The 23,261-nt window shown below is 41.7% G+C and overlaps 1 protein-coding gene across 4 annotated transcripts in view; it reads left to right on the top strand.

Moving 5' to 3' along the window:
* The window catches only part of satb2 (SATB homeobox 2), a 44,703-nt gene extending 25,027 nt beyond the window's left edge, over positions 1-19,676 (top strand). For 2 of the 4 annotated variants that reach the window (XM_061840548.1, XM_061840549.1), the window contains exons 6-14: positions 376-478; positions 1,083-1,133; positions 1,207-1,799; positions 2,897-3,109; positions 3,199-3,285; positions 4,799-4,951; positions 7,088-7,282; positions 15,998-16,198; positions 17,583-19,676. In XM_061840548.1, coding sequence (XP_061696532.1) covers positions 376-478; positions 1,083-1,133; positions 1,207-1,799; positions 2,897-3,109; positions 3,199-3,285; positions 4,799-4,951; positions 7,088-7,282; positions 15,998-16,198; positions 17,583-18,071 — 2,085 coding nt within the window. In that variant the 3' untranslated portion in view covers positions 18,072-19,676. The remainder of the gene's footprint in view (positions 1-375; positions 479-1,082; positions 1,134-1,206; positions 1,800-2,896; positions 3,110-3,198; positions 3,286-4,798; positions 4,952-7,087; positions 7,283-15,997; positions 16,199-17,582) is intronic. The other 2 variants (XM_061840551.1, XM_061840550.1) reach the window with 2 other exon arrangements.
* Positions 19,677-23,261: the final 3,585 nt, after the last annotated feature.

The following is a 23,261-nucleotide window of genomic DNA, read 5'->3' as shown; positions in this document are numbered from 1 at the left end:
GAAAGCTAGAAAATAAAAATGATTAATAACTATTGCTACATTTTAATCAAACTCTGGCGTGTTTTAACTCCCCAGCTGCATGTTTAGCGCTCTCACCGCATCATAATGGCTGCTGCGGGAGATTTATGGGCTTAAATGGAGCTCTGGTGGGGGCGTTGATGGCAGCGAGCGGATCAATTGCAAGCATATGTGTGTGTTTGTGTGACTGGAGATTCTCTTGAGCTTCTCTATTGGCTCAAGTTTCCACGGGTGGCTACCAGTCGTGATTACTGACTGTGTGTGTGTGTGTGTGTGTCCCTTTTTTTTTGTGACTGTAGATGTTTGATACTGGGCCCATAATTAATTATTTTTGTCCATGTCATTCCTTTCTCTCAGAGTATGATCTCGTCCATTGTGAACAGCTCCTACTATGCCAACGTCTCCACTGCCAAATGCCAAGAGTTTGGCCGCTGGTACAAGAAGTACAAGAAAATCAAAGGTAGGCTCAGCAAACACAGCGTGGTATTAACAAGCGATAAATACAGAGGAACACATTTAGTTTAACCATCAATTTGGGTCAATGCAACTTCATTTTCTGCATTAGAAATAATGTAATTGATGCACAATCATGTAATGCATTCCAGGCTTTATGAAAAATTTTGTTCTGTATGTCATGGTTAAAGTCACACTTTTGTTAGACATTTAAGTGCAACAAGACGTATGTGTGTTTACACAGTACTACATCCATACAGCATTGGATAGGTATGCCGCCACATGTCGCAAAAGAAAAGATTTAAAAGAATGCAACTGTTTATAATGTTTCAGAAATAGAATTAAATTTGAGGTATAAACACTTTATAAAGCCTTAATAAATGCATAAGAATGATTACTATTCTTCAAGGTAAACTTATACATATACAACTGAAATAATGCGCAAAAACAACATTTCAGCTTTAGAGATATCCGATTTTTGGATATTTTTCCTTTGATTGGAAGTCTATTTTTTATGCATATGTGGTGGTTATTGTTGCAGATTAGTTTACAGCATACATGTATGACATAAATGCTTCTATTGTTTCTTGTTTCTCCTCTTGTTTGAACAGTGGATTATTTGGAGAAGATGTGGTCAGGACGAGAGTCTGCTGACATAAAAAGTAGGTAATCTTTTCTTTTTGACAACAAAGGAAATGTTTGGTTAAGCAACTGACCGCCGGGTCTCCTCTTCAGTTGAACGAGACAACATGGCAGACTTTTGCATGCTAGGTCAGAGACCTCCTCCTCACTTGGCCGGCCTAGCGCAGCTCGGTCACCTGGGTGGCGGTGGCCCCCTCCTGAAGGTGGGATCTGGAGATCCGCAGGCACCTTCGCAGCCTCCCCAGCAGCCTCCACTCCCCCAGCAACAGCCTTCGCCGCATGGCCCCCTTCACCACAGCCCCCCTCTCCACACGGGCCAGGTGCCCGCGCCGCCGCCACCCCACCCGCCTGGGGCCCTCCAGCCCCTGCTAGGCCCAGGTGGGCTGCTCTCGCCTCAACTCTCACCGCAGCTGGTGCGCCAGCAGCTCGCCATGGCCCACCTCATCAACCAGCAGATAGCTGTGAGCCGGCTGCTGGCCCATCAGCACCCGCAGGCTATTAACCAGCAGTTCCTCAACCACCCGCCCATCCCGCGAGGCTCCTCCAAGGTCGGCAGTGACCATCCGGGAAGCAACCCCTCGGCCTCAGAAGTCTCCTCTGAAATCTACCAGCAGGTTCGAGATGAACTGAAAAGAGCCAGTGTCTCTCAGGCGGTGTTTGCCCGGGTGGCCTTCAACCGCACACAGGTAAGCAAACAGGATGTGGGACACCAAGTTAAGAGTACATGGTAAAGTTATTGATCAGACCAAAGATCACCACCACTATCTGAGGGTGAGAAGGGTTAAATGCCATACTTAATCGGGATCCACTCCAGTCAGACGCTTAATTCTTCACGCTGGTTTGCGCTCATTTGCGGACACCCACCTTGGAGGTATTTTCAGCAGGATTAGCGGAAGCGTGACGGAGAAGCTTGCTGGGTCATTTGGCCTCTTTAACCCCCGCTCCATACACACACATTCACACTACCTGATGCTGCACTAAACAGTTTATTGCACACCCCAGTAGAGCAATGTAACGATAGCTTGTAGGCCTCACTGAAGAAAAGGCACTTCCAAGGTCCAAACAATTTGTTGAAACAACAAAGAAACAGTGAATAGTGAATATTATAATCTTATACCACAGAAGACAAAAAATGTATCTGCCAAACATCATTTAGTCTGGATTTTGATGACCTGGTTCAAGTGGCACGAATCGGGTTTTAGTTTATTTTTCTATGAACCGATCTCTGGTGAATCACAAGCTACATAGAGCGATGGTTAAAGTTATGTCTTTATATTGTACAATTATTTCATTTTCTCCTCCTTACTTTGTCAAAATGGGCCCAGTAATATTTTTGTCGATGTATGCCTACAAAAATTTAAGTAAATAGGAAGAAAACCGCGGTTAACAGAGTTTGCGGTCTTATAGATTGAAAACATTGTTTTCTTCTTGAGCTATCAAAATGGGTATTGTATAGTATATACAGTAAAATGAACAGTAAAAATGTATTTTACTTCTCATTTTTGGACATTGAATCTGTTTCTGTACTTTTTAAAAAACTTTTAATGAAGAACAGAATTCAAATTAGGACTTCTACTTTCACCAGTCTTCTTTTACACAATAATGTGTACTTCTACTTACTGTAGTGTAAATACAGAGTGTTAGTAATTGTGCCACCTCTGACATGTGCAGACCATTCATACTGCGGCGTCGTTGAGTGGAAACTGCAAGCCGAAAGGTCTGCGCCGAAGTCAGCCAAGTTTACTGCTCCACCACAATAACGGACCGCTCTTTTTCAACTCAGGGTCTGCTGTCGGAGATCCTGAGGAAGGAGGAAGACCCTCGCACGGCCTCGCAGTCACTGCTCGTCAACCTGAAAGCCATGCAGACCTTCCTCAACCTGCCCGAGGGTGAGCGGGACCGCATCTACCAGGAGGAGCGGGAGCGCACCATGAACCCCACGGTGGGGCTTCCCGCTTCCAACTCGGCCAACCCCGGTGCGCCACGCCTCTCCCAGGTAGAACACACGCAGCTTCAGAGCTCGATTGACTTTACGGCGTCGTACACACTCCATTTTTACATGCTACGTGTCCGGTGTGTGCTTAGAAAGGGTGGGAGAGGAGCTTGGATGAGCAGATAACACCTGATACCTGGGCCTCCATTTGGAAGAACAAGAATAAGATAGCCAACTCAGTGAGTACTCTGCAATCTCACATATCTTGTAAATAATGTGACTAATGTCTACTTTTTTTTTTAAACAAATTCTATGTAGAATGGAACAACAACTTCAAAGCTATCATAAGAGCCTATTGTAAACATAAAGGATGTAAAAGAGCATTTTTAACGATAAGGCCTTTTTAACTCCGATGCCGTGTGGGCTATTATTTATTATGTCTATGTCAAATTATCTCGGTATCTGGAATGTAAGCTGTAGCCATGTCTGCACACGTCTTTGTGGAGAACTTCAGAACAACACGAGTGGTCTGAGAGCTTGATGCAAACTGAAGCAGGCAAACAGCAACAACATAACAGAAGCGCAAAGGCTAAATGAGTTGGATACTGTATGTTAACAGGTGACGTGGAAATATTCAACGTATACATAAGATTGAAGTGTGAGAGAACAATGCACGGCCATGGAGAATCACAGTTTAGGCCACTGAACACGGATTGTTTAAAATACTGTTTATGTACTATAAAGGTTGTTTTTGTTGTTCATAACAACTTCAGCTCTATGGTCATGATGAACCACAATGTGTCAATCAGGGATCTTCCAATTTTTATTGCTACTTTATATGGGCTATTCCACCAAATTGGTGCCATTTTCTTGTTGTAACTCTCTCAAAATGAACTTCAATTAATTAATTAGGTAATTAAATAAAGATACGCTGCTTGGAAAATGGATGGATGGATGGATGGATTTTGAGGCATGAAGTATAGCCATCTGACACTTATGCAAACAGTATGTTTACACTTATCATTTTACGGTGATACGACAAAAATTCTATTCCTAAAATCAATTACTAGCATTTAAAAAAATAGGTAGTAGAGCCAAGTTTGACTTTTGGCCTATGGAGGAGCGAAATGACTTATGTCATATCCACTTTTTTGTTGTTGTTGTTGTTGAGAGAGTGATGTGAAAGAAAATAAACCGTATAGCTGGCATAAGGAGTTACAAGGTTAGTACAAAATATAACCTTTCTAAAGGATTTACATGATTACTTTGACAGGCAACAAAGGCTATTTTTTCAAAGCAGTTTAAATTTGTTTATTATCAAAACCAAATGTTTATCAGTAAATCGCATTTCTAAAATATACAATCAGATCAATGCTGCTTAATCACTGCTTAATACAAAATATGTATCTTAGAGTTCATTTTATCATGCATTTACCGCGTATATTTTGTCTCTTCGGGACACAAATGGTGCATATGTAATTGGAGCATAATGTTGCATGAAAAAGGCACATGAATTAATCTGAGAAAGTATCATAAATCGGGAAAAATTTAAGCAAGTGGTAAGATTTTTTTGCCCATGTTGCCATCCCAAGAACACTTGAACATTACTCGGATAAAACTGTGTCTTATGTTGTGCGACAAGGAACTACAATTCAAGTGGGATACAGCAATTCTTTCTATGCTAGCTAACATTAGCAAGTGAAATTTCCTAGAACCTAAACTCAGCGTTTCAATTACTTGTCCCCTGCCCAGCCAAAGCCAACAGGACCCGTGCCTGACCTACCAATCAAGCTGGAATCGCTAGTCAACATCACATCGGGGATCTACGACGAAATCCAGCAGGAGATGAAGCGAGCCAAGGTTTCCCAAGCGCTCTTTGCCAAGGTGGCTGCCAACAAGAGTCAGGTAAGAGAGCTCAAAAACTCATCCAGTCAAACCACACAAACATTCATCCATCCATTTTGGTGCTTGTCCTCATTAAGTTCATGGATAGATTGGTGCCTACCCCATCTGATTTTGATTGGTCGCCAGCCAATCACAGGGCACATGTGGAAACAGACAACCATTCACAGTCAGACCATCATCAAGTCAGAACTGAACAAATATTACCTCGAAAAAACACTATCGGTGACTCAAAGTACAGATCTCAAAAACAAGAAACCAGATACAAAATATCAGAATCAAAGAACTTTGTTTGTAAAAAATGCTTAATACTGGCCTGAGCTGAGAATCCTAGCAAGCCGAATGGGAATGGGTGCAAAACTTTTTAAAACAAAATTGAACATGTTAATTACGTTGTAGGTGGGGTGGCACAGAGTGTAAGCATACACCCTGCAACCGGAGGTTTCACCGGTTTATTTACCAGCTGTTGTCTTTGTGTCCCTGAGCAAGACGCTTAGCCGGATTGCCAATAGATTTATGTTATTGGATATTTGGTGGTGGTCGGAGGGCCTCTGGGTGCAGAATAGCAGCCATACTTAGATCAGACTGTCCGAGGGCAGCTGTGGATACACAAGTGGCTAACCACCACACGGTGTGACCAAGGAGTGAATGAATAATGTGTGCAAATGTAAAGCATCTTGATGTGCCTTTAAAATGCTATATATGTGTAATCCATGATTATCTATCCGTTCATCCAACCATCACCTGAGCCGCATATCCTCACAAGGGTTGCGGGAGTACTGGAGCATATCCCAGCAAACTTCGGGCAGAACTGGTTCCAAGCCAATAGCAGGGCACATCGAAACAAATGACCATTCACACTCACAATTACACCTTCAGGCAATTAAATTCTTCAATTAAACCTACCATGCAGGTTTTTGGCAGGAGGCATGGTACACCCTGAACTAGTTGCCTGGCAATCGCAGGACACATAGAGAGAAACAGCCACACTCACAATCACACCACGGGGGAGAACTCCACACAGGCTGGGTGAGGATTAAACCCGGGCCCTCAGAACTGTGAGGCCAACGCTTTCCATCTGATCCACTGTGCCACCTATTATTATTATTATTATTATTAATATTATTATTTTTTTTATTATTATCCATTTGAACAGATACAACACTACTGCTTAGTCATCCACATGACTACTTATGACTGCGCTGATGTCATTTACGGTATTATAATTATTAGAGTTCTATGTCCACATTTTGTATGCTCTTTAAGGCCTAATTTTCCTGAAAATCTGGACACATTGCCACATTTCTTCCCATGCTAGGAATTAAGCTATTCAAGCAGTAAGACAGTAGCGTGTAAGTGCTACCTGCCGTATGCTGGTGAATGACTTGCATATGCAATTTCTATACAGTACTTGCATGCTTGAGGTTGTCTGTGTGTGCATGGTTAGCGAGGTCCCCCAGGTCAGGGTGGAAGTCGAAGGGTGGTGTGTGTGTGTGTGTGGGGGGGGGGGGTCATAGTTCACTGCACCCATCTGCTGCAGCTGACCACCAGGATGGCACGAGCAGCAGCAAGAGATGATCAGCCTATTAGCGTCACACGCTGCCTGAGGTGGCGGCTTCAACACAACAGCTGGTGTCACAAACAGAGCCAGTCTAGCAGACATAATTGAATCATCTCCATCTCCCTTTCTGGATGTACACCTACCTCATACACCCTGCAGACTTTAAAGCACATTTCCTTTGTCTTTGGTCTGCTTTTACCCGAACTGCAGAGCTACTTTTTTCTTTGATGCTGACTGTTAGTAGTGGCTAGTAACTGGGTTTACCAGCATCTGTACTTATTTTTCCTGATGGAGTTTTACTTTTACTCCATAGATTTAAAATCAGGAAACTGTTCTTTCAGCTCCTTACATTTTCAAAAGAACTACATTTTTCAAGCTCCACAGTTGATGGAGCAACTTTTAAAAGATGTAAAGAGACAACAGCAAAGTCGACTGCAGTTAATTTTTAAATGACTGAAACCTTTCCTCAAGAGCTGCTCGCACGTTGGTCAGTTTGTACATTTCTGTCCAGTTTAAATGATTTGACATGACTCTCTCTTGACTCTTTACATCTGGTCCTCCTCTGTCTGTCATCACAGGGATGGCTGTGCGAACTGCTCCGCTGGAAAGAAAATCCAAGCCCGGAGAACCGCACCTTATGGGAGAACCTGTGCACCATCCGCCGGTTCTTGGCGCTTCCGCAGACCGACAGGGACCTGGCATATGAGGAGGAGTCACGGCACCATCACAGCGAGAGGCTACACACAGTCCTCCACCTGCCGCAGGACACACAGGTACAAAAACTGCCTTTAAACATTTTTTTGGCTGCACTGCAATGACTTCAACGGATCCTATTGAAGCATACATCTGAACGAGCACACCTGGATGCAATGTTGCCTCTAAGCTGTGTGTATTTGCAATTGCGCACTGTTGATGTGGTCTGTACGCACAGACTTTCTGCGTTGCGCACAATTAAAAAAAAAAAAAAATAGAACCTGAATTGAAAGTACAATGCAACATACAACGATTCAGTTTGTGCCATTTTGCAATGTGATTCAATGAGTGAGGACTGACAGGCTGGATCCGTTTCACATACGTACTTCAGAATCAGAATCAGAATCAGATGATTCTTACGCAGCCAGTCAACCGACGTTGACAATGATAGCGTCCTTATTCGCCGCCCACCCCTAGTGAGCTTAGTTAGTAAAGTGGTCGGTATAGTAGAGCGAAAACGAGCGAGACACACTACTTACAGTATGTTTACCCAGCCATCCATCCACTTTCTGAGCTTCTTATCCTCATAAGGAGTGACAGAGTGCTGGAACCTATCCCAGCTGTCATCGGGCAGGAGGCAGGGTACATCCCGAACTGGTTGCCAGCCAATCGCAAGGCACATAGAGAGAGACAACAGTCGCACTCACAATGACAGCTAGGGGCAATTTAGAGTCTCAAACGAATGCATGTTTGTGGGATGTTGGAGAAAACTGGAGTGCCCGGAGAAAAGCCATGCAGGCACTGGGAGAATATACAAACTCCACACAGCCGGGGCCGGAATTCGAACCCCAGTCCTCAGAACTGTGAGGCCAACACTCTATTTGGGCCACTGTGCTCCCTTGGTCATTATTATTGTTTTTTTTTTTTTTTTTACCAGCACTACTACTACTGCTACAGGCGACACAGATGCAAAAACAATCAGTGCATTCAAATATGTTAACACAATTTTTCAAGATGTCAACATGGAGCCCATCTTCGAGTCTCTTCACTTATAGTTATTTACACATTTTGATCCCATCAATAAACCGCCTACCAAGATACACAAGTACAAAACCAGATGCTACCCTCAAATGTGTCACAACTTTGATTAGCACAATGACTTCAACAAACTTGAACCTGTTAATCTCAGGACTTTTTAATTCATGGTCATTATTAGGGTTCAGATTTGAGAACCAAGAACCAAATGGAACCGAGACTGACGTTGCGGTTCTCCTGGAATCGTTGAAATTTAAAAAGCAAAAGGAAAATGTTGGTATTGTTACTTTGGCATTAATTTTTGTCCCAGCAGAGTGAAGCGTAAACTTGGTTTCTGTGTGGCACAACAGGAAATGCCACATTACATCTACACAAGGCTTTAAAGAGGGAGAGAATGTTTCTGTGTTTACTCTTTACTCTGGACTTCAAAAACTACAACTGGTTAGGAGCAAGTCTAAAGAACACAGAGATCGTTTTAGACCCCTAAACTCCCTCAATTGTGATACTTGGCTCTAATTTGTCGACAATGCTTTTTAGTCAAATTAAACTCAAGGCAAGACTATTAGCTTTATGAATGAACTGTTTCTTTTTCATAAATGAAACGTGTTCTGCCAAACAGAAGAATGTCAAAGAGTTAATCAACGCACCGCGAAAAAATTGAAAACTAAACAATAAGAAGGCAAGCAGTTCATTACATAAAATATTAAAGTGTCTTTTATAACATTTATGAAATAAATTACCGCGGCACCTTTTCAGTCAGACACCCCTCTGGTTGTAAAACTTTGAATTTGACCACTCAGTTCGTCAAGTCGCAAAGGATGGATGTATTTACATTTTCCCTTAATTTGCCTTGTCCCAAAACATATTTCAAAAGAAGGTGAAGCCCCAAAAAGGAGTACTATGAGAACTACGGAACGGACATTTGTAAAGCTAACACCATCATAACTTTATCTAATCAACTTTTTCAGCATTTTAACTTTAGATAATTAGCAATATGTAACTTATTTCCACCTTACTGTAGGTGACAATTGAAAACAAGTGAGAAGCATGAGGCAACTCACCACATTAATGAAGAAGCTTTTGTGTTTATTATGAAAAGCTTCACTTCACTTTCAATGTTGCTCAAAACATTGCATAAGGTTTTAATAGATTTTAGAATGGGGTCTGTTCGACGATGAAGTAAACTCATTTGACTATAGTGGTTCCAATGTATAATTTTCTATAAATCAGTTAACATTCCTTCATTTATTCAGTTATTCAGCTTCCGTACCGCTTCTCTTCAATAGAGTTCCAGGTGTGATTGTGCCCGTCCCAGCAATCTTCGGGCGAGAGGCTGGGTACACCCTGATCTGGTCGCCGGCCAGTAGCAGGGCACATGCAAACAACCATTCACGCTTACACACACACCTACGGGCTACTTACAGTCTTCAACTAATCTACGATGCAAATTTTTAGGATGTGGGAAGATGCCGGAATAGCTGACGAAAACCCACACAGGCAAGGGGAATATGCAAATTCGACATAGGTGAGGCCGGATTTGAACCCGGGTGCCGAGGGCTGTGAGACAGACATCCTATCCAGTTATTCACCGTGCTGCCCTCAGTTAACATTAATGTAATTGGCAAAACACTGTGTCCCGTTAGTTCGTATGTCTGCCTCACAGTTCTGAGGTATAGAGGTTTGAATCATAACACCGGTCTTCCTATGTGGGGTTAACATGCCCCCCATGTCTGTGTGGGTTTACCTGGTACTCCAGGTTCTACCTACATTCCAAAACCATGCATGTTAAAACTCCAAACTGTCCATAGGTGTGAATGTAAGTGTGCCTGGCGACCCGAGGGTGCCCCACCTCTTGTCCAAAGTCAGCCAAATAGACTGCAGTTCTCCTGCAATGCAAAGGACACAATGAAAAAACGGATCATCTCTTTTAATAACTTACAGTGGTCATGATGAGGAGAGGAAAAATAAAATCACGATATGTGCCACTTGTTCAAAAGCGAATTAGCTTTGACTCAACTCTTACGCTACAAAAACGCCACACTTCATTCTTTTAGCTGAAACAAGTTTCTTAAATAAGATCATGGATAGAGAATATGTTGCTTCTCTTTTTTTTTCCATTATCAACAATGAGTCACGTTCCTGCATCCAAGATGTAAGGCAATCAATCATGATTTGAACTGCAATTGACTCTTTTCATTTACCTCTTTTCCATGTCATGCCGCCACTTGAGGCGGGGGGAAAAAAGTAACAAGCCTATATATACAAACTAAAGTTTATGAACTACAGATATCATAAAAGTAAAGTGTTATTGGGGAGAAAGGAACTACAGATAGCTGCAAAATCCACAGCAACAAAGTCTTTATACATCGCTCTTTCCCATCAGTGGTGTTAACCACTCCAAAAGGCTAATGATGGTTGCCGTCACATTGCCTGAATAAAATTGTTACCCCCTCACAGTCCACCACATGTCATGACTCAGCGTGCAAATGGTGAGCTTTTTATTAAAGACTGAAGGCGGGAGAGGAAGGAAGCTGCGGTGGCACCGTGAAGACATTCCTCTGCTCCTCTCGTGATCTTAAAATACTGTGGGTCCTTTTAGAGGTTCCTAATTCATCCCCCAACCATAACCACATGTGGTGAAGGGCTGCTGATTTATTAATGGCCAATGAGGTGTGTGCCAGAGTATATTTAATACATCTAAATATATACAGTATAGGACATGTGCATATATATCTTCATGGGAGGTGACCACAAACCCACCACACGTGTGTCCCATGTGTCGCACGCACTGATCACTGTGAGTGCTGCTTTGTCTTCGGACAATAGGGCAAAAGCGAGCACACAATGCTAAATTAAAAATGGATGTGGAGTGGTGGAACCACACACACAAACACACCCGCACGCACACAAGTTTACATTAGCATGTGCTTTTTGCTTCATGGCTGGGAGGCTTTGGGAGTGTGTCTCTATTAGGTGGGCAGGTAAGAATGTGTAGGTGTGCGCGCGCGTGTGTGTGTTTTGTGAGCACCCCCCCACCCCTTCACAACAACCTCACATTTCTTCATGAGTGACACAGCCCCCGTGCTTGCTGTACAGATTTTATTCATATGCCGTTTGCAGTTAAGTGCATCCCACAGCTAATTTGGCACAGCCTGCCCTTATAAATAATTTCTGTATTGTTTTTGCTAAATTGATTTCTGCTGCAAGACTCTGTGGGTGTGGGTGTGTGTGTGTTTGTGCATGGCTGCATGTCTGTGTGCGTGCGCATTTGTGTAGAGGCAAGTCGGACCCCAGGAGTCAAGGACTAGAACAAGTCGAAACAATTCCTCGGCACATGGTCCCCTCTGTGTGTGTCTGAGTTTAATAGAAAAGATGCAAAATTGGCTCCTGCCTGTCTGTCAGCTTGTCTGTCTGTCAAAGTTATTCCTCCAATATTTCATCGTTGGATTAGAGCAATAACAGGGGTTATAAAGTTCAACCCTAACTAAGTTCAAACCTAACCCTATCCAGTTGTCATGGAAAACTGGATATACACATGTATCTGGTGAGTAAGTCGTCAAGATTTACACAGAAAAGTTTGAAAGCGTTTAACCCACAATTAACAGAGCCAGTTCCAGATCAAGGGAATGAATAGCACATTCACAAACTATCACTTTAAATTAAAGCAATGGCCTCAGAGAGCACACATGCAGCCATCTGCAACACTAGGTTGTCTCAGTGACATAGCGTATGCACTCTTTTAATCTAAATAATCATTTCACAATAACACAAGAAAGTGCCATGGCCACACACACACACACACCACACACACACACACACACACACACACACACACACACACACACACGCACACACACACACACACACACACACACACAAACGTGAGTAAATGAGCAAACAAACACACTTAGTGATAACCGGATGCCTTAAATGAAGCACAAAACTAACAGAAAAGTGATTTTTCTCTTCTTCATTACAAATTTATCTCCGTGTTAATGGCGTCTCTGGTGGTCACACGTGTGCACCTCTCAGCCTCCCACCTCACAGGGCGAGGACCAGGGCTCATTAAGGAGAAGATGAATATTTGATGTTTTATAATTCTTTTATCGTTCTGTGCTGTGATTTGCCTCAATTTACAGGAATCTTAATTTTTGCAACTGTGCATTTAAAGACAGGAGAGTGCACACATTCAGGCAGGAAAATAGAGAGTCAAGCGGCTTTGACACTATTGCTGTGAGAATAACTACTGTTTATTTTTAAAAACAGCAACAACAACAAACTGTACTTGTGGTTCAAGGAGTTCATGGTTGTACTGTCATGCTCTGAAGATATGACAATCACAAGCAGGGTGGAAGGTTGCTGAAAACCCAAGTACGACGAGTCAGCCAGTGCAAAATCATCATGGAGACCATGACACATTCTTAAAACGAGCTGTTCTCAAGCAGGGTTTTGGAGATAATTATTGTGTTTATCTTTTTTAAAACATGTTTCTCAATTAGAATTGGACTGGTGAGGCAAAGCAGCTTCGACAAAATATTTTACCACAAATATATACATTTACAAAATAACTCATTGAAATGAAAACATCTTTTGAGTGACTCAACTGAATGGAATTATTTTGTTGCTTTGTCAGTTCCGTTGATGTTTTGAATGCAACATTAATGCTTGAGCTCATATCAATTTTTCATGGATGACCATTTTTTTTCCGTGTTTAGTGTACAAAATCAACATTGCCCCCTAAAAAAAGGTTTCACCTCTAACTAAAGACTTCAAACTTTGTCTGATAAACACTGTTTTCATAAATAAATGCCCAGAACATTTAGTAGAATATGAAAAGAGAACGTTCATCATCTTACTCTTTTGCTTCACTTTGTCTTCTTTCCTCATTTGAAGAAATCCCTGTCTTTCATCCATAGATGGCCTTATTAATTGCTACTCTTATGATAAATAGGTTCATATTTTGTCATGTTTTGCATATGAGATGAGGACAACTAGTACTGCTGGCAAAAAAAAAGGCAAAAAAACTAGAGTTTTTTTTCTTCTAGATTAATAGATTTTGTCATTAGTTCGGAAACCAGAGGTGTGAAAAGTGGGACGAAAGTAGGAGGAGCCAGGGAGGCAGAGATTCTGGCATGATCCATTTTGAGTTGGCTGAGCTTGACTTTGAGCCTTCTTCAACTAATCATTCATGATGCATTAGATGTGAGCAGAGATGGAGGAGGGACGACGAAAGGTTTTTCAAGGAATTTCTCAACATCTAAATATGTCACTTTCCGTTAAAGAAGGGAAGCATAGGCCAGGGAAGGAAAATATAAACATACCAAATTCCTGTAAACTGACCAACCCCCCCACTTCACTGCAATTGAAACCGGAGCCTTCCCTTGCCATTATTGAAGTAATACCCTGTCATTATTGAAGAGAGAATGACTATTATCTTTACGTGACTCCTTTAATTTTAATGCGCCGCAGATTTATAGCTGGACATTCCAGCGGCGGAGGACCCCGCCCTGCTCTTAAAGTGACACGACCACAACACGTCGCCACCTTCTGACAAACAAGCCAAGTCTCGCAACACTTGATCCCTTTAGCTTTTAGAAGGGCAACGACATTCACAATCCCAGGCTTGTTTTTCTCAGCATGCAACTCTCATCGGCTGCAAGCAAATTCTCCCTTACTGCTCAAAGTATAATGACAAATTTGGGGGTCAGATTTTTGGGTGCAGAGGTAAGGAGGCCATTTTGGGGTTTGGAATCTTCACATTTTATAGGTCAAACACAACAAACAGTCAACAGTGGTAAGTCAGTAAAAGTACATTAAAAAGTACTTTGTAGCAGTACTTCTGAGCGTTTATTGAGCCAAGGCAACCATTTTACATTCGAAAATGTGTATAACACACTACCAAACAAAAATGACACAAAAAGTATGAATATGGAAATAATAATGATCTTTTCTCAATTTACTGACACATTGATTTACACAGTGTGAAGCATGGGCCCGTTTAATTCAATAAAAATCTCATATACTAGCACAAAACCATCCATCATTCTCTTGTATGAATGGCAACAGGTTTATTTGACCTTTTGCCATTGAATGGAAGAGCAATTCATTGTTCCACCTGTCACTATAGATCACTGGCACAGATAGATGAACAAGATAACTCTGGAAGTGAAATATAATTTTCAGACAAATTAAGTGGAATTGGTTCTTTTTCCGTGGCGCCACTCTTGATTTCTCACAGCACAGCAGCTTGGTTGGGAATGAGAGATGATCCGTTTTACATTTCGGATGGTACAAATGAAGAGCTCTTTTCCAAAAGGCCTTTTTGCTTCTTCTGGAAAAAAAAAAGACATCCAGATTTAGACTTGTAAATTTCATAAATAATATTAATCTGGTGAAATAATGATTTGGTTTACTCAACAGATCTGACCCATTACACAATACAATAGCATGGCAAGATTATTATTTTTTTTTGGGGGGGGGGTGGTATTTGTCTTATTTTGGAAAATAATTCCTCCTTCTTAGTTTTTATTCCTAAATAACTCGGTTGGAGTCCTCCGTTGATCAACTATAAAGGTTCAGTTCTTTGACATCTGATTTTCTCAAATAGCTGACAAAAATTGCTTTGTTAAAAAAATACACAAAGCATGGCATTCAATTGAGGCTCTTAAAAATAGAGAATAGAATTAAAAATTAAGTTTTATATGAATGGCGTGGTGGTGCAGCTGTAAAGAGATGCTTACAGTTCTCAGGACCCGGGTCCAATCCTGGCCCTGCCTGTGCGGAGTTTGCGTGTTCTCCCCGTACCTGCGTGGGTTTTCTCCAGGCACTCGGGTTTCCTCTTCGTAGTAGTAGTAGTTTCTTTCGGCTTGTCCCTTTCGGGGTCGCCACAGCGTGTCATCTCAGATGAACGCACATATTTGTTTGGCACAATTTTTTACGCCGGATTCACTTCCTGACGCCTTCTTCTTATATCCCCCAAAAACCATGCATTTATTGACACTCTAAATTGCCCCTAGGTGTGATTGTTAGTGTGACTGTTGTCTGTCTCCATGTGTGCTGCAATTGGCTGGCAACCAGTTCAGGGTCTGCCCTGCCTCCTGCCCGTTGCCAGCTGGGATAGGCTCCAGCACTCCTGCAACCACTTGTGAGGATAAGCGGCTAGGAAAATGAAGGGAAGTTTTATATGACTGCAATGTGTCCTTCCAAACATCCTTGTAGTTATTATAATGAGGTACTGTAGTTCTATTAACAAGACCAGATCAAATCTACGAGGGGGAAAAAAACACACTCCTCTTGTCATAATTTCAAATATACCAAATGAACAACAAACATGTCCAATTCCTATTTCAGTTTCACAACTTTTTTTTTATGAATGTGGAAGCTGGATCATGTGGATCAGTGGAGGATACACCCTGTAACTTTGAATGAGTTAACATTTTAATAATTGAGAGAGGTGGAAAGCTGGTGTTCCACTAGAACTGCTGCACTCCATCACATTAGGTCAAAGGTATCATGGATACATGATAGTTAGATTGTCAATTCGTCAAGCAGGTTAATAGTTCGTGACAGAATGTGGACTGTGAACGCCCTCGTTTCACCCTGAAAGCCCTGGCTACCGTTTGCTTTAACAACATGCAAACATATCTGTCTGATGTAAAAAGTCCAAACATTTGAAATAAAGCTTTTTTTTATGGATCTCATTTCTGTGCTTTTCTCCAGGCTGTAGTCTTGATCAGGGGTCATTGCGCCCCATTAATTAGCTCTTTTGCCTTTCTCGGCAGGCGCTCCACAGACCACCCCCGCCCCAGATAAAGGAGCACCGTTCATCTCCTATGCGAGAGGAGCTGTTATCGGCTCCCATTAACGATGAGGGAGCGCAGACTGTCGTAACGAGTGCTGGAGGTGCACAGAGCACCACTAGTAGCGCTGGAAGCAGCAAAAAGACAAGATTGCGTACAAAGGTACAGTATTGTGTTGATAAGCCTTTTCCCAAACTTTTTAAGAGACACACACTGTTCTACAAAAAAAAAAAAAATTAAAACAAAGCAGCATGTTTATAGCAGGCATATGTAATATAATAAAACAAATGTTCAAATTTAACCTTTTTTGTTGTAAATGTGGTACAGTACAACTTCCAGGCCATCACTGTACCCATGAGGGTGCCTGCACACTCCCAATCATACTGTAATCACAGTATGGGATTACTAGTGTCATGAACACGAGTCACAGAGCTGGACCCAAGTGCAGGAATCCCAGGCAACGGCATGGTGTTGAGGGTGGTTTTATTCCAGGCTGAGGTCATACACACATAGGCAGTCCAAAATAGGCAGAAGCACAAAATCGTTAGGCTATAGGCAATATCCAAAAACATGAAGCAAGGTCCGATGACTATGAGGCGACATTTGCCACGTGAACAAAAATGTAACAAGACTATTGAGGCACAGATATGCTGTGACAAATGGATAATCTACAAAAGGCTTGCAATTTACGCACAATAGTGAATAGAATTCAAGATGCAGCAATCCAACGCAACGAACTGGCCAATACCGATGACACATTCAAAACTTAAATGCCTGGTCTAATTAGTGTCCAATGTAAAGCAGCTGTTTGACAGCTGTCAGAGGTGGTACCACCCAGGGCAGTTGTTTGGCCATGCCCCTGACAACCACGTCCAGATCAATATTTGCCCAAATGCATCGGCTTCAACACCTTCATAGCTTTTGTGCACACTCACTCCCCTCCACACACCTGCAAAATAAATAAAGACAATAGAGGCAACTGTTAAAAAAAATTGAGGACATTTTCCGATTTAAACTTTTAAATTTTGTAGCATCGTAAATTTCTAATTACTATAGCAGACCGCTGTTACACTTTTAATCCTGCGCACCCCTAGAACGCACAGCCATGCCCCAGGAGTGCCTGCATCGAAGTTCAGACATCCCTGGTCGAGATCACTCATTTCACAAAAACACTCCTTTCGACAACCTGACTGCCCAACTGCGTCGACGCATCCCCTCAGCCCCACACAACTTTGAAAAAGTTGTCTGTAGTGCAGCAGCAAGAGGCCACATTTGTCACAAAGTTATCGTTTTAATTGATTTTTTTTTCAAACTTTTGAAGCCACACACCCATCTACTTCCTGAAGGTAGTCAAAAGAAAACCTGTATACACGAAGACAATTAAGGCATAAACTTTATTCATGCAAACATTTGCCTCCTCATTATACCGGACCACCACACCACAGTTTGGGAAATCTCTGATATAATGATAAAAAGGTATCATTCTGTCTTACATGTATGCAGCTGTGGCTGGACTAAATTTTCTCTCCTGATCCACACATTTTAGATCTCTCTGGAGGCATTGGGCATCCTGCAGAGCTTCATCCAGGATGTTGGCCTGTATCCAGACCAAGAAGCCATCCACACCTTATCGGCACAGCTGGACCTGCCCAAACACACCATCATCAAGTTCTTCCAGAACCAACGCTACCACGTCAAGCATCACGGCCGCCTCAAGGAGCTTAGCGAGGGGGCCACCGCCAGCGGAGGCGTGGATGTCAGCGAATATCGGGAGGAGGAGCTACTCTCGGGTTCAGAGGACCCAGAGTCCAGTGAGGATGGGACAGAGGAAATCTACCAGTCAGAGGGGAGTGGTGGTGGGAGCACAGGAGGACTGAACCAGCCTCAAGCTTCCTCCAACTCTAGCCAAGGGTCTTCTGGGAACAACTTGACTCAGGAGGAGAGCAAGGACAAGGGTCAATCCCGACCAGGTGGTCCTCTGGCTCTAGGAAGCTCGTCATCTAGTCCCAGAGAGCAGCCTGACTACCAGAGGTAGAGAAGGCCAAACACAACAAAGAAACACCGAGGGAACTATTGGAATGGAAGGACAAAGAAACTCCAGCAATGGAGTTCGGACTAAGTGTTTAGTTGAAGTAGGCACAGGAATCATAAACCACTGGCCAGAAACATTTCATTATGACAATCGTAGACTAACTTTTTACTTTGGCCCCTAGACACAATTAGTGGGCTATGTGTAAATGTGAAACACCACGATAGCTCAACTAAAGCTGCTCATGTGATCAATTAAAGAGCACCTAGCAAAGGGTTGGAAGCGTAGGATCAGCTTGAGCCAAAGACAGATGTGTTTATCTTTCTCTTGAGTCTGAACACCACGTCACCCTGAACCCTTTGAGTCGAGCACATCTCATGGACTTTGGAGACCTCGTAAACCTCAGGACGGACACTTGTGTTGCTATTGCTGTTCTTTTCCTGAGAAGACCAACCAAACATCCCGCATAACCCTTGAGAATCACTACCAATCCTATCTAGCACTTGACTTGACTTGACGATTTTATGGATGTCTCGGTCCCCTTCTCTTGTCTCATCCCCTAACCGACCCAGCTCCATTCCCCCGCTCAAATCTCATCAAACTCTGAGCCTAATAAAGAAACCACAAGAGGACACCATCGACTGTTTTGTCAGGGAAACAAGGAGAAGAAGGTTGTGGCGCAAAGGGACAGTAAACTCCCCACCTTGAACCTTTCCCAGCATCATCCACATGTGTGGCAAGAAGAAGCCCGAAACTTTTGGGGGAGGGACTTGTGCAGCCTATCACTTTAAAAGTGGTAGTTTATCCTTCCCATTACACCCTAATTTTTTCCATCTTTAATTAGTGCCCCTAGTCTCGTGTCTAACTCTGCCTCCCCCGCACTTGAGTCCCACCAACCTTATTTATTGCTATCTATGATTATTATTATCATCATTATTGTTATTGTAATTGTTATGATGGTTAGAATATCTAAGTGCTATTTCAAATTGTTGATGTTCCTGGCTTTAAACAAGGGCAGTTATTTTGATAAGACACACGGACGACTTTAAAAAGAAGCAGTTACTGAGTGATATTTGCTAGACAACAAATCCCTGTCATGTTGTGGTATTTTGTTTGTTGCAGCAACAACGTCCAGAAAATGAACTTTAAAAAGAAAAAAAAAACAATTTGTGCTACACTTTGATGCAGTTGATGACAATCTACTTTTTTGAGCCACAACAAACACGTGGCAATTCTATTTCTATTCTGTAATGTCTGTAAATACCCAAAATGGGATAGATTGTTATCAGTGTATGTTTGTTTTTCATTATTTTGGAGCGATTTTTTTTGTTGCTGTTGTTGTGTGTTTGAGCCAGTTTGGGACAACAGGGGGGAGTTTTTCTTTTTGTTTTTGTGTCAACTCAGTGAAATCAGTTGCATTGTGCCAGCCAAATCCAATCTTTTTTGAAAGAGTATTTAAGAAGTGAAAAGTGTCCGGTGTTTAATGTCTGGTGCAGTTGTGTACACACACGTTCAAAACATTCTATGAGAATAGATCACTGACGACCTGGCTTCTACTTACCAGGTCAACACAAATCCGATATTGGCGAGTTTTTCTGTAAAACAGGAATCAGGGTTAAAGGTTCATTTCAAAATGTTCATTCAATGTTGAAGTGAATAAAATTTGTGAATTCAAATGAAGTGTCGTTTTTACCAGAACACTTATCCCCTCCCCCTTCTCCTCACATTCAGCTGATAGTGTAAAGCCGGGTTTGGGTAAATCAGAAGAATGAATAGAAGACTGCAAAATTCGTAAGGTTTTTTTTTTTAGGTCTTCAGACTTTAACTGAATGAGAACAAAACTGTTCAGTTATATGACTACTGCTTTTGGAGAATGAAAATCATAAAACTGATTATTATGATCCCGCTCAAAAGACTTAAAACACTTGTGAAAACAGGAGTTTTAGGTTTTTTTTTTTTTTAGAAAGTCTTTCTCGTCTTAATATACACACAGTGCTGAATATAAGTTCAATTGTTTTGTTTTTTAAAAGCATAATCGAACCTAACCAAATTTATGAATCTTTGGGGGGCATTTATTATGCAAAAAGCAGAAGAGACAAAAAGTCTGAGCAGCTGTTTTTTGTTTTATTTTTAAACTTAATGCACACAGCTTCTTAACATACATAACAATAAAACTCGCATAGACCCCTCATGGAATTTGGCTAGAATATGTACCATATGTCACAAAAGAAAAGAAATAAAAGAGAGACAAAAAAAAACCTATGAAGCAATTTCCACACGCAGTTTACTAGTTATGTACTCTACTTGCAATTTCAAAATGTGCGTGAACATCATTTACACATAATGGGTGTGAGAAAGTTCGTAGGCAGTATCATAGCCATTCCAAAGGCGTGGCAGGGGGTTCCGTGATGCCACCACCAATATGTGAACATTAACATTCACGTCTCCCGTCCTGTTGGTGATAAGAACAATTATCACCGCCCGTTAACATTGGCTGTCCTGTGTCTAATTATCTGATTCAGGGAAATGCAGCAATATCTTTTTTCTTTTTTTTTTTTTTGCTGGGTTTAGTATAAAAGATGGTTAAATGGTGGATCTCCTGTTCTGCCTCAGCTGAGCAGGTTTTTCAGCATCGCCGTGCGAATGCAGCTGCAGAAGCAGCTATGTGAGTCAAAGTGATATTTACTGTGCAGGTTTGCTTCGGTGGACAGTTCATGAAGTTTTGGGTGACAGCAAAATTAATAATAATGGCAAAACCAGACTAAATTGTCAGGGTAAGCGAATGGAACGAATCATAAACCATAAAGAAATGGGACAAGAGATCCTTCCTACTTTGCAAACCTTGTTGTCATGTCCCTTCTTTAACAGAACACAGTTAACAGCGACTGCTTAGGGAACCGTATTGAGGCTGAACAGACGTCTTCTGAACTTTCAAACCTACTTATTGCCTCGCTCGCGTTGTCAAGACAGAGTCAATTTGGCTGCGAGTGGAGTCTGTGGCTTTGTGGTTGAAAATTGATGGGTCACGGAGGTTTCTCTGAAATGGGCCAAACTACCTTAACTAAACTGAGTCAAGATGGGCTGTGGTTCACATTGTAGGACCGGCAGAGCATATCCCAATTGGATGTGTCAATCAAGGGCCATTTGGCAGACATAAAGTTGACTTTTATTGTGAGAAATCATCTAAATGCCTCCTTAGATGAATTTCAGCGCGCCAGGGGGAGAAAATCTTGTCATTTAGCCTGCAAACAATAGCCCCTAAGTGTTGCTGATGATCTGCACGTATGAATGGGGAAGACAATCAGCTCATGCCATAATTTTGACACAATTGAGATGATTTATACCTGCCGTGATGCAAAATATATCACTGCAAAGCCACCTCTTCCCTAAGAAAATTGCCTGTCTCACACCTCTTTTCAAAGCTTCTTTAAAGTTCTGCACATGAGTGATGCTGTTCTACCCTGTGAGCGTACCAGGATTCATTGGACAAAGGGACTTGTTTTTAAAGGAAATGAACATTTAAGAGAATACTGTACAAGGTACAACTCCTGCAGTAAAAAATAGTCAGGCATTTTAAATAAGAAAGGAACAAACATTTTAAGCTGCACACTTACAGTAGCAGTAATTGTGCTGCACCCCATCTCCCCCACAAATACCTTTGAAAAAAAATCTGAAGACAACCAGTTTTCAGTCAATACTGCAAATGTACAACAATTACATTTTGAATCTCACTTAGGTTGAAAGCATCATACTATGTACCTGTCATCGGAAATGACGAAAATATAAAAAGTAACCCCCCCGCCAAAAAAAATGTTTTTACTAACAGCTACTCACTTATCCAAATATTTTCAACATCTGTGATTTTCAAAAGTCTAAACATGAAATCTTTTCGAATAAGAGCTGTAAAAAAGTGAAACAAGACCACACTTAAGCTGACATTTTGCCAGTTTGTATGGCCATCGGAAAGCTATGAAGCTGTAATTATACAAAAATGCAAACTTTTTCTCTATTGATTGTCCTCAAATTTGGTGAATGGGGGAATTTCAGCACAAAACATTTGTTTTTCTGCAGTCCTTCTAGAGGATGACACATTAACAACTTATTTTCACTAGGGCCATTGGTATTTTTATTAGCTCAGGAAAGCTGTCACCAATTGTTTCCTTTCAGCACAAAATATCTGAGCGAGCATGTTTTTGCATCGTGGACAATAATGCGCATTGTCTGAAAAACGGCAAACCGGAGACAAGCGAGGAAAACGAGCGAGGGAGACAACGCTGCGGCCACAGGAACCAAATGTTGCTTCATTTGTACATGTATGCAATCAGAGCAAACCAGAAATGAAAAATACACCCCAAGATGGGTTTTTTTTTCAGGGGGTGGGGGGGCTAAATTTACTGGAACTTGAGGATGACAATGCAGCTTCTTGCATACTAAAAAAGAATCCGTCTCAACTAAATACAAGTTCCTGGGCTGCAAAAAAAAAAAAAAAAACTGCAAATGCACAATGTAGCCAGCACACAACAACAACCGCTTGCAGCTATTTGAAATGCTGAAACTAATCCGCTTGAAAAGAACAACATTATGCAAGAAAAAGATAATAAGCGGTCAAAACCCCAATATAACTGCAAATGCTTCGCACGCTGTCTTTTGTTCCAAAAAACAAAAGCAAATTACCACATGGTCTCTCTGTAAAGGCTTTGGGAAATATAGAGAATAAACTTCATCAACGCTTCTTATTTTCCCATCACGATACGGCATAAAATCCCAACCTGTAATAAATATTATGCAAAATTATATATAAAGTGAGGACATTCAAATGGAAATCTCATTATGTATTGTCTGGGGTACTTCTCATAATGGTAATCAATGCAGTCAGTGCAATAAAAAATGAATAAACAGCAACAACCTGATTGACTTTATTTAGTTGTATGAAAGCAAAAGTGGGAAGGAAGAACGGGAGAGGGATGGTTAGCGTGTCTTGTCTGGCGCTCAGTTCCGAGGTTTGTAGTTTGAATCTCGGCGATGGCCTTCCTGTGAACAGTGTGTTCTCCCCTTGCATGTATTTTTGTCTGCATTCAGAAACTACAATACCTTCAATCATGTTACATGTATGATTCATTGAAGACTCAATTGTCCATAGAATGTGAAAACACCAAAGGCAGGCAAACGGGAATTAACATTTTATTCGATGACACT

Source organism: Syngnathoides biaculeatus, chromosome 14, assembly GCF_019802595.1.
Source record: "Syngnathoides biaculeatus isolate LvHL_M chromosome 14, ASM1980259v1, whole genome shotgun sequence".
In the NCBI taxonomy this organism is placed as follows: Eukaryota; Metazoa; Chordata; class Actinopteri; order Syngnathiformes; family Syngnathidae; genus Syngnathoides; species Syngnathoides biaculeatus.
Note: the sequence above shows the minus strand (reverse complement) of the source record. Positions and strands in the feature narration are given on the sequence as shown.